Consider the following 12,267-nt stretch of genomic DNA (forward strand, 5'->3'; position numbering starts at 1 on the left):
AATTTTTTGTTTTTTGGAATTACTAATCTCTGGAGTCTTTTTTGTTTGCCGGGTTTCTTGGATTTTTAGTTTTTTTTTTGGAATTTTCGGATTCCTAGAATTTTTTTGAGTATCTTGGACTTTTTAGAATTCTTAAATTCTTGGATTTTTTTTAGTTTTTTTTAAATTTTCCGATTTTTTGCATTTCAAGAATTTCTAGGGTTCTGCGATTCATTTTTGGGATATTCTTCATTTTTGGATTTTTGGATTCCTTGGATTTTGTTGGATTTTTGGATTTTCTGGAATCAGATTTCTTTAGTTTTTTTTTCTTTCTCGGGTTTCTTGTATTCTTTAGTTTTTTTGGATTTCTTAAATTCCTTGATTTCTATTTTTCTTTAATTTTTTGAATATTTTCGATTTCTGGATTACTGGATTCCCGAGTTTCTTGGGTTTCTAGCATTTCTTGGATTTGTTGGATGTTTTGGATTTTTTGAAATCCTTTGGGTTTTTTGGATATTTTCAATTTGTGGAATTATTGGATTTCTTGAGTTTTTTGTTTCTTGGACATCTTAGAATTCTTAAATTCTTTGAATTTTTGTTTTTGTTTGATAATTTCCATTTTTTGGATTAATGAATATCCAGAATTTCTTGGGTTTCTTGTATTTTTGGGATATATTGGATTTCCCGAATTTTTTGGGACTTTTGGCTCTCCTGGATTTTTTGTTTTTTGGAAATTTTCGATTTTTGGATTATTGGATTTCCTGACTTTCTAGCATTTCTTGAATGTTTCAGATTTTTTGGAATTTTCGGATTCCTGGGATATTTTGAGTGTCTTGAAGTTTTTAGAATTCCTAAATTCTTTGATTTTTTTAGCATTTTTAAAATTTTTGATATTTTCGATTTTTTGGATTAATGGATTTCCAGAATTTCTAGGGCTCCTTGCGTTTCTTGCATTTGTTGTTATTTTGGATTTCTCAAATTCTTTGATTTACATTTCTTCAAATTTTTTGAAAATTTTCTGTTTTTTCAAATACTTTTTTGGTTTTTTGGAAATTTTTAATTTTTGCAATTATTGTATTTCTTGGGTTTTTGAGTTTCTTGGACTTTTTAGAATTCTTAAATCCTCTGATATATTTGGTTTTTAAAACTTTTTTGATTTCTTTTTTTTTTTTTTGATTAATGGATTTTTAAAATTTCTTGGGTTTCTTGCGTTTCGTGGATTTTTGGGATATTTTCCATTTTTGGATCTTTTTTGGATCTTTCAGATTTTCTGGGGTTTTTGGATATTTAAAATTTTTCGAAATATTGAATTTCTTGAGTTTTCTGAGTTTCTCGGATTTCTTTTTTTCAATTTTTGGGGATTTCTTAAATTCTTTGATCATTTTGGGTTTTTTAAAATTTTTGATATTTTCGATTTTTTGGATTAATGAATTTCCAGAATTCCTAGGGCTTGCGTTTCTTGCATTTGTTGTTATTTTGGATTTCTCAAATTTTTTGATTTACATTTTTTTCAAATTTTTTGAAAATTTTCGATTTTTGGATTATTGGATTTCCTGAGTTCCTTGAATTTCTAGCGTTTCTTGGATTTTTTACAAGTTGCGAATTTTTTTGGATTTTTCTGTTTTCTTGAATTTTTTTTTGGTTTTTTGGAAATTTTTGATGTTTGTAATTATTGTATTTCTTGGGTTTTTGAGTTTCTTGGACTTCTTAGAATTCTTAAATCCTTTGATATACATATTTAGTTTTTAAAATTTTTTTGATTTCTTTTTTTTTTGGATTAATGGATTTCTAAAATTTCTTGGGTTTCTTGCTTTTCGTGGATTTTTGGGATATTTTCCATTTTTGGATTTTTTTTTGGATCTTTCAGATTTTCTGGGGTTTTTGGATATTTAAAATTTTTCAAAATAGTGGATTTCTTGAGTTTTTAGAGTTTCTCGGATTTCTTTTTTTTCAATTTTTGGGGATTTCTTAATTTCTTTGATTTTCATTTTAAATTTTTTGAATATTTTCGATTTTTGGATTAATCGATTTAAAATTTTTTTTTGTCTTTTTTTGAGTATTTTAGTTTTTTAGATATCTCTGATTTTTGGGATTATTGAATTTCTATAGTAATTTGAGTTACTTGGATTCTAGAATTCTTAAGTTCCTTTTCATTTTTTAAAATTTTTTTATGGTTTCCATTTTTTGGATTAATGGATATCCAGAATTTCTTAGATTTTTGGCTCTTCTGGATTTTTTGAGTTTGACGAAATTCTCAAATTCTTCGATTTTTATTTTTTGAAAATTTTAATTTTTGGATTATTGGATTTCCTAAGTTTCTTGGGTTTCTAACAATTCTTGGATGTTTCAGATTTTTTGGAATTTTCGGATTCCTTGGATTTTTTTGAGTGTCTCGGAGTTTTTAGAATTCCTAAATTCTTTGATTTTTTAGGTTTTTTAAAATTTTTGGGATTAACAGATTTCCAGAATTTCTAGGGTTTCTTGCGTTTCTTGCATTTTCCGAAATTAGATTTTTTGAGTTTTTTGACTTGCTCGGGTTTCTTGGATTTTTTAGTTATTTTGGATTTTTCAAATTCTTTGATTTACATTTTTTCAAGTTTTTTGAAAATTTTCGATTTTTTGATTTCCTGAGTTTCTTGGGTCTCCAGAATTTCTTGGATTTTTTGCATGTTTCGGATTTTCTGTTTTTAAATTTATTAAATTTTTTGAGTTTCTTGGACTTTCTGGAATTTTTAAATCCTTTGAATTTTTTTTATTTTTAAAAATTTTTTTGATGCTTTCTTTTTTTTTGGATTAATGGATTTCTAAAATTTCTACGTTTCTTGGATTTTTTTGGATATTTTCAATTTTTCCAAATATTGTTTTTCTTGAGTTTCTCGGGTTTCATTTTTTTCAATTTTTTGGAGATTTCTTAAATTTTTTCATGTTCATTGTTTTAAATTAATATTTTCGATTTTTGGATTTCCTGGTTTCTTGAGTTCATAGTATTTCTTGGATTTTTTCATGTTTTGGATATTTTCGATTTTTGGAATTACTGGAATTTTTGGAATTCTTAAATTCTTTGTTTTTTTTTTTAATTTTTGACAATTTCGAATTTTTGGATGAATGAATTTGCAGAATTTATTAGGTTTTTTGCATTTCTTGGATTTTCTGGATATTTTCGATTTTTGGAATTATTATTAAGTAGGTTGAGTTTTTTGAATTTCTCGGGTTTCTTGGATTTTTGTTTTTTTTTTTGATATATCAAAATGATTTTAATTTTTTTAGTGTTTGGGATTTTTTGGAATTTTCAGATTCATCGATTTTTTTGAGTGTCTTAAATTCTTTTTATTTTTAATTTTTTGATACTTTCGGTTTTTTGGATTGACTAAAATGTTTGGATATCCGAAATTTCTTGAGTTTTTTGGGATTTCTTGGATTTTTGGGATATATTTTTGGATTTTTTTAATGCTTCGGATATTTTGGATTTTTTGGATGATTGTTTCTTGGATATTTTCGATTTTTGCATTATAATATTTCTTGAATTTCTTGGGTTTGTAGCATTTCTTGGATTTTTCGTATTCCTGGAGTTTTTTCCATTTCTTGTTTTTTGGGGGTTCTTAAGTTTTTTGAGTTTCTTGGATATTTTAGAGATCTTATTTTCTATGGTTTTTATAAAAAAAATTCATACTTTGATTTTTTGGATTAATGGATTTCCAGAATTTCGGGTTTCTTGCATTTATTCAATTTTTACGTTCTTTTTTGGGGACAATTTTCGTTTTTTGTTTTTTCAATTATTGGATTTTTTTAAACTTTCGCCTTCAGGAGTAAATGATGCACTCATTTCCTCGGATTTAAACAGTGAATTAACCATAAAAAATAGGATTTATGTTTCTTAGGTTACCTGAGATTTTGTTTTTTTCGATTTTTTGGATTTTCGATTTTTTAGATTTTTGGAATTATTGGATTTCTTGGATTCCTTGGAATTTTGGGATTTCTTGAATTTCTTGGAATATCTATACAACCAGCAATACACTAAACAAAAGTTGCTTTTCAGCCAATTGCGTTTTCTGACGACGTTACTATGGTAATTACTCTTAATGCCCTAGAGCCTAGGATATTATTTGGTCAATAATGCACCTCAAATTTACGCCATTATAAATCAATAATAAACCAGTAAGACTTAAAATGTACTTAGGATTTCCGTTAAGTGAAAGTCTAAGAACATCTGTTCGGGTTTTTCCTCGTGTTTTTCTAAATAAATGTCCAAGAAAATTTGTTTCAGTTTATAATTTATATTGAGAAATCGAAAAGCCAAAAATCGAAAATTCGAAAACTGGATATATGATTTTGATTTTTTTCCAAAAATCTCTATGTCGGATTCATAAACCACAAGTTTAGGACTATGTCACTTTTTAACAATGGCCTGGAGCACGAAGACAAAAAACTTAACAAGTCCAACTTACTTTTGTTAGGCTCATATTATGATTTCTTAAAGCATCTAAGGCCATATCCATGTCTTCCTGAGTCCAGGTTTTCGGACCACCCCCGTGTGAACGCGTCGGGTGGTGTATGCTCTCCGAATGCCCGTTGTTTTTTAGTGCAGGTACTTCGTTGCTACTTACATCTGAAAAAAATAAGTAACCTTAACTTCATCAAAAAAAAAAAAACAAAAAAATCGTCAACAACGAAAAAGTACTGAAACTATTTCAGGTTATGAACATGAATCGTTGGACAAAATTTTATTAAACAAAGCACACACACCAGGCGTCGTCTTAGGTCCCGCATCTTTGGCCACTTTTACCACCGACTTACTAACTACTACACACCTAATCTATTTGAAACGCTCGGCATCATGCTCATCAGTTCCGGCGTGACCATCATCTGGTGCATGCTCTGGTCGTCCTCGTGGCTGTCCATGGAGTGGTCCGGCCCCGACATGTGCGACTCCATCTCCAGCAGCGAGTCCTGGTCGTACGAGCGCAACGTCTCGAACTTGATGTCGGCCTCCTTTTTGATATCGATGAACTTGACGTTGGAGTCTGACAGGTCCGTCCGGTGGATCGTGTTGGTGAGGAGCGTCCGCGTCGGCGAGTGGTCCTGCATCTCCACGTGCCCCACCGGAATCGCGGAAGGCGCTGGAGGCTCCGGGGGGAAGTCATCTGTGTCTACTCCGAACTGAGAGAAGATCGTCTGCTGTGATAGCGGAATTCAAAGGGTTAGTGGTTAGTACCGGAGCCACCGTTAGCTGGAAATCGGAGGGAAAGAACAAAGTTTACCTGCCCGGTCATAATCCCATGACTGCTCATGTTGAGTGGTTTTATTTGTTCCGCAGGCTCGGCCCTCTTTCTTTTAGGCTCATTTAAACCCACTGGCATATCATTTTCCTCCTCCGAAGAGTTCCCGTTCAAGCTCTCATTATCGTCGTTATCTGAAGTATTGTCCAAGTGCACCTTTCTCCTCTGTCTTTTGTTATTGTCTTGTGTTTTGAAGTGCTTAGGTGACGACGGTTTTCTGACTTTGGAGTAGGCTTTGGCGATGTACTGCGGGTCGTTGGGCGAGTTTTCCTTTTCGTCGGGCGGTTCACAGAGGCCTTTGATCTTCAGTTGGTCGGCCGTGCGGAGGAGTGACTGAAAGGGGACAGTGCTATTAGAGAAAATTGCCAAATACACCGCGGTGTTAAGCTAAGTTTGTAGAACGAACAATGAATAAAAGAATCAGCTGTTGCGTTGTTGATGTTGGTGGAAAGTTTGGGCGGCTGCGGTACAGTGGTGAAGCGCGTAAGGAAGAAAATAGTTCGAGTCGAAGATGAATTTTTTATGAAAGTTTGTTTCTATTGTGTGGTTTTTTGAATAATGCATGGGACACAAACCTGAGTCGTAAACATGAAACTGTAACGAGCGAATCGATAGACGAGCCGACATGAAAACGAAGATTTTTTTTAATAAACCGATATTTTATGTTGGTGTCTTGTCAGACACAGTTTGGTCAGTGTTATCATGATAGTCTTAAAATACACGCAAAAATTCAAAGTAATCGATTTGGTAGTTTTACTTGCAAAATTAAACAGGTTCGAGGAATACTGTGATATTTAATTAGTTTCTATTTTCATAAAAAAAAGAGTGATGTAACGAGATTTAAAACCATTCTTTTACCGTATACACATGCTTCAAAAATAAAGAAATTTTTACTTCATTTTTTTGGATTAATAGGTTTCCAGAATTTCTTGCATTTCTTGGATTTTTGGGATATATCGGATTCCTCGATTTTTGTTTTGATTTTGACTTTTGTGTATTTTTTTGGATATTTTTGATTTTTGGAATTTTTGGATCTCTTGAGGTTTTTGAGTTTGCCGAGTTTCTTGCATTTTTTGTTTTTTTGGATTTCTTAAATTCTCCGAATTTAATTTGTTTTTCATTTTTTGAAAATTATGGATTTCCTGAGTTTCTTGGGCTTCTAGCATTTCTTGGATGTTTCAGATTTTTTCTTTTTCTAGGATTTTTCGTTTTTTTTGAGTGTCTTGAATTTTTTTAGAATTTTTAAATTCTTTGATTTTTTAAGTTTTTAAAATTTTTTGATGTTGGCCATTTTTTGGATTAAAGCATTTCCAGAATTTCTAGAGTTTCTTGCGTTTCTTGGATTTTTAGAATATTTTTCATTTTTGGATTTTTGGATTTTCTGGAATTATTAGATTTCTTGAGTTTTTTGACTTTCTCGGGTTTCTTGAATTTTTTGTTATTTGTTGGATTTCTCAAATTCTTTGATTTACATTTTTTTTCTAATTTTTTGAAAATTTTCGTTTTTTGGATTATCACTTTTCCTGAGTTTTTTGGATTTCTAGCATTTCTTGGATTTTTTGGATGTTTTGGATTTTCTGGATTTTTTGAGGTTTGAGTTATGATTAATAGTAGGGATGTACCGACTAGTGGCCGACCAGTCGGATAAGCCGACTATTCGGCCGTTTTTCATCGTCGGCTGCAGTCGGCGACTAGTCGGCTAAACAACCGATCGGTCGGCTTTTTTTTATTAAAATTAAAATAGTATATAAAACAATTAAACCCGGTTTACAGAACCTCAATTAAATATTTAATTGCGATTTAATTTTTAACCCTGCGTTAAAGTACCATGTGACCGAATCTACGCCAATCAGAAGTCGCTAATGGCCTTGTTAAATGCGCGATCAACTTAATCTCAGTTTAAATATTGTATAAACTGGCCCTAAATTGTGTTATTCTTTATTTTTGTACTGAGTTACTAAAAAAAATTAAATGTTAAAATTATCCAAACAAATTTAACACATTTTTTGGAAAACAAAGTAACTTTAGTTATTCCTTTTATTAAAATAGAACAAATCTTTAAGGTAGTCAAAGAAATAGAAAAAAAAACACACTGTTTGTCGCATTTATAACCCGGTTTTAGCAAAGCCGAACAGTCGGCCGACTAGTCGGTTTTTACTGGCCGAACAATCGGCTAGTCGGTTAGTCGGCCAGACCTACAGTCGGTACATCTCTAATTAATAGGTTTCCAGAATTTCTTGCACTTCTTGGATATATCGAATTACTCGATTTTTTTTTCATTTTGGCTTTTGTGTATTTTTTGGATATTTTTGATTTTTGGAATTTTTGGATCTCTTGAGGTTTTTGAGTTTGCCGGGATTCTTGCATTTTTAGTTTTTTTGGATTTCTTAAATTCTCCGAATTTAATTTGTTTTTCATTTTTTGAAAATTATGGATTTCCTGAGTTTCTTGGGCTTCTAGCATTTCTTGGATGTTTAAGATTTTTTGGAATTTTCGGATTTCTCTGTTTTTTTGAGTGTCTTGGATTTTTTAGAATTTTTAAATTCTTTGATTTTTTAAGTTTTTAAAATTTTTTGATGGTGGCCATTTTTTGGATTAAAGCATTTCCACAATTTCTAGGGTTTCTTGCGTTTCTTGGATTTTTGGGATATTTTTCATTTTTGGATTTTCTGGAATTATTGTATTTTTTGAGGTTTGAGTTATGATTAATAGGTTTCCAGAATTTCTTGCACTTCCTGGATATATCGAATTCCTCGATTTTTTTTTCATTTTGGCTTTTTTGTAATTTTTTTTTGATATTTTTGATTTTTGTAATTGTTGATCTCTTGAGGTTTTTGAGGTTGCCGGGTTTCTTGCATTTTTAGTTTTTTTGGATTTCTTAAATTTTCCGAATTTAATTTGTTTTTCATTTTTTGAAAATTATGGATTTCCTGAGTTTCTTGGGCTTCTAGCATTTCTTGGATGTTTCAGATTTTTTGGAATTTTCGGATTTCTCTGTTTTTTTGAGTGTCTTGGATTTTTTAGAATTTTTAAATTCTTTGATTTTTTAAGTTTTTAAAATTTTTTGATGGTGGCCATTTTTTGGATTAAAGCATTTCCACAATTTCTAGGGTTTCTTGCGTTTCTTGGATTTTTGGGATATTTTTCATTTTTGGATTTTCTGGAATTATTAGATTTCTTGAGTTTTTTGACTTTCTAGCATTTCTTGGATTTTTTGGATGTTTTGGATTTTCTGGATTTTTTGAGTTCTTTGGATATTTTATATTTTTGGAATTATTGTATTTTTTGAGGTTTGAGTTATGATTAATAGGTTTCCAGAATTTCTTGCACTTCTTGGATATATCTAATTCCTCGATTTTTTTTTCATTTTGGCTTTTTTGTATTTTTTTTTGATATTTTTGATTTTTGTAATTGTTGATCTCTTGAGATTTTTGAGGTTGCCGGGTTTCTTGCATTTTTAGTTTTTTGGATTTCTCAAATTCTCCGAATTTATTTGTTTTTCGTTTTCTGAAAATTTCGGATTTCCTGCGTTTCTTGGGCTTCTAGCATTTCTTGGATGTTTCAAATTTTTTCTTTTTCTAGGATTTTTCGGTTTTTTGAGTGTCTTGGATTTTTTAGAATTTTTAAATTCTTTGATTTTTTAAGTTTTTAAAATTTTTTGATGTCGGCCATTTTTTGAATTAAAGGATTTTCTGGAATTATTAGATTTCTTGAGTTTTTTGACTTTCTCGGGTTTCTTGGATTTTTGTTATTTGTTGGATTTCTCAAATTTTTTGATTTACATTTTTTTCTAATTTTTTGAAAATTTTCGTTTTTTGGATTATCACTTTTCCTGAGTTTTTTGGATTTCTAGCATTTCTTGGATTTTTTGGATGTTTTGGATTTTCTGGATTTTTTGAGTTGTTTGGATATTTTAGATTTTTGGAATTATTGCATTTTTTGAGGTTTGAGTTATGATTAATAGGTTTCCAGAAATTCTTGCATTTCTTGGATATGTATATCGAATTCCTCGATTTTTTTCCATTTTGGCTTTTGTGTATTTTTTTGGATATTTTTGATTTTTGGAATTTTTGGATCTCTTGAGGTTTTTGAGTTTGCCGGGTTTCTTGCATTTTTAGTTTTTTTAGAATTTCTAGGGTTTCTTGGATTTTTGGGATATTTTTCATTTTTGGATTTTTGGATTCCTCGGATTTTTTTTGGATTTCTGGATTTTCTTGAATTAGATTTCTTGAGTTTTTTTACTTTCTCGGGTTCCTTGGATTTTTTTGTAATTTGATTTCTCAAATTCTTTGATTTACAATTTTTTTTAATTTTTTGAAAATTTTCGTTTTTTGGATTATTACTTTTCCTGAGTTTTTTGGATTTCTAGCATTTCTTGGATTTTTTGGATGTTTCAGATTTTTTTGGATATTTTTGATTTTTGCAATTATTGGATTTCTTGACGTTTTAAGTTTCTTGGACTTTCTAGATTCTTAAAGGCCTATTGTTTTATACTCTAGGGGCATCAAACTTCCAGAAAATATGTAAGTAGCCATTTCTGGAATGGATCCTATTACAGTACTTCCTTAAGTAAAGTAAGGGAAGTAAGGCGGGGCTAATTTTTTCTTTTTTTTGAGATTCTACGTATTGATAATCCACTTCTTACTTTTGAACTAAAAAACATATTAAAAAGGAAGGGGGGCTCAAAAATACAACAAAAAACCCCACTTAAAAAATCACAAAAAGTTACAAAACAACGAAAACAAAAAAACCGACTAAAAAAGGCGACTAAACATTTTTGTAGAGAATAAAATACATTGTGATACTGATTTACTATGCTGATTGTGATTACACTCTTAAAACTTTTGCAAGATTCGAAAGCTAATTTCATAGTTTCTAATTTAAATTGTAAAATGTTCCTGTACAAGAATTTTGGTTTATTTTCCAAAAATCTAGATACCTAAGGTAAAAAATAAGTATAGCCACCTACACACCATAGCACAGAAATATGTTATTAAAATTTTATAAAATAACATACTCTTACACTTGTGATTTATGAATCCGTCTTGATCTTTTATATTCGACATCCAGATTTTTTTGAAAAAAAAAAAAATCGAATTTGACAATTTTTTAATATTTCAGTTTTGCAAACGTTTTAAGGTTATCACAAGCATGGTAAATCGCTAATCAAAATGTTTTCTCCAAAAAGTAGATAACGCCATGTTAAAATTTTGTTGGATAATATTATTTTCATCGTCTTTTTCCATCTTTTTTTGTTTGTTTTTTGTTTTCTTTGTTATTGTGTTTTAACTTTTCTGCCATCTTTTTCCATGTTTTTCCGTAATATTTTTTAGTTGCATATTTTTGTCGCTTTATTGGCATTTAAGACAAAAAAATTAAATAACATTCATCCCACACGCCTACCTTACTTTTTAATACGACTTTTTTGGTTCAAAAATACGAAGTGGCTTGTTAATGGGCATCATAGTAGATCCATCAAAATTAAATAAAAATTAGCCCCGCCCACCCACCCCGTCCTTTCTTCTGGCGATTTGTATTCCCAAGCGTTAAACTTGAGGAAGTATTATAATAGAGTTTATACCACGAAAGGCTACTTTCATGTTTTCTGGAAGTTTCATGTCCCTAGAGTATGAAAAAATAGGTCTCCCGTTTTCGTTCCTCCGTCCGTCTGTCTGTTTATCGTCTGCCGTCTGTGTCTAATCAAAATTTACCTGATCAACTATCAACAATAATGTAATGACGTCACTTCACAATTTTACACAGTAAATGTTATTAAAATTGTATAAAATAACATACTTTTACACTTGTGATTTATGCAACCGTCTTGATTTTTTACCTCGACATTCAAATTTTTAGGAAAAAAAATGAAATTGTAAGACATTTTACTACTTAAGATTTTTAGACGTTTTATAATATTATTTTGGTTGGCTTTTTTCCAGTTTTTGTCCGTTTTTCTCCCTTTTTTTAATCGTTCTATTTATAACTTTTCTGCCATCTTTTTTAATGATATTTCTCTGAGGTATTTTTTAGTTGCCCGTTTTTGTCGCTTTATTCGAATTTAACTCCCTCCTTTTTGGTATGATTTTTTTAGCTCAAAAATAATAAGTGGGTTACTAATGGCCATCATAGTAGATCCAATAAAATAAAATAAGTATTAGCCCCGCCCACCCACCCCCTCCTCTCTTGTGGCGTTTTGTATTTTCCAAGCTTTTAACTTGAGGAAGTATTATAATAGGGTCCGCAAGTGGCTACTTTATGTTTTTTTCGTTTTGTAACTTTTTGTTATTTTTAGAAATGGGTTTTTTTTGTTCTATTTTTAAGCCCACCGTCCTTTTCAACGTGATTTTTTTAATTCAAAGGCAATACATGGGTTATCAATAGCTTTCATAGTAGAACTTCAAAAAATAAAGAAAAAATTAACCCCGCCACCCACCCCTGCTCTCTTCTGGCGATTTTTACTTTCCCTACTTTATTTACGGAAGTACTTTATAGGGTCGATTCCGCAAATTGCTACATAATAAATGTTATTAAAGTTTTATAAAATAACATACCCTTACACTTGTGATTGATTAGTTCGTCTTGATTTTTTACCTTCGACATCCAGATTCTTTGAAAAAATAAATTAAAGCTGTATGACTAGCATAACGAAAAAATTCGCCCCGCCCACCCACCCCTCCTCTCTTGTGGCGATTTTTACTTCTCTTACTTGACCTGAGGAAGTACTGTAATAGGGTCCATTCCGCAGATGGCTACTTTCATGTTTTCTGGAAGTTTCATGCCTCTAGAGTATGAAACAATAGTTCTCCCGTTTTCGTTGGTCTGTCTGTCTGACTATTGTTTGCCGTCTGTGTCGAACCAAAATTTGCTCGATCAACTCCCACCAACAATGTAATGACGTCACTTCGCAATTTACGTAGTAAATGGTATTAGTTTTATAAAATAATACACTTTTACACTTGTGATTGATGAATCCGCCTTGATTTTTTATCTTCGGCATCCACATTTAAAAAAA

The 12,267-nt window shown here is 30.7% G+C and overlaps 1 protein-coding gene across 4 annotated transcripts in view; it reads right to left on the bottom strand.

The window, feature by feature from the left end:
- Positions 1–12,267, bottom strand: part of Psq (pipsqueak) — a 79,094-nt gene that overhangs the window by 7,919 nt on the left and 58,908 nt on the right. For 2 of the 4 annotated variants that reach the window (XM_064059069.1, XM_064059066.1), the window contains 3 exons: positions 5,238–5,588; positions 4,788–5,154; positions 4,425–4,585 (listed from right to left, as the gene is read on the bottom strand). In XM_064059069.1, coding sequence (XP_063915139.1) covers positions 4,425–4,585; positions 4,788–5,154; positions 5,238–5,588 — 879 coding nt within the window. The remainder of the gene's footprint in view (positions 1–4,424; positions 4,586–4,787; positions 5,155–5,237; positions 5,589–12,267) is intronic. The other 2 variants (XM_064059067.1, XM_064059068.1) reach the window with 2 other exon arrangements.

Source organism: Zophobas morio, unplaced genomic scaffold, assembly GCF_036711695.1.
Source record: "Zophobas morio isolate AGI-343-1 ecotype UQ-CSIRO unplaced genomic scaffold, CSIRO_AGI_Zmor_V1 ptg000020l, whole genome shotgun sequence".
Taxonomy (NCBI): Eukaryota; Metazoa; Arthropoda; class Insecta; order Coleoptera; family Tenebrionidae; genus Zophobas; species Zophobas morio.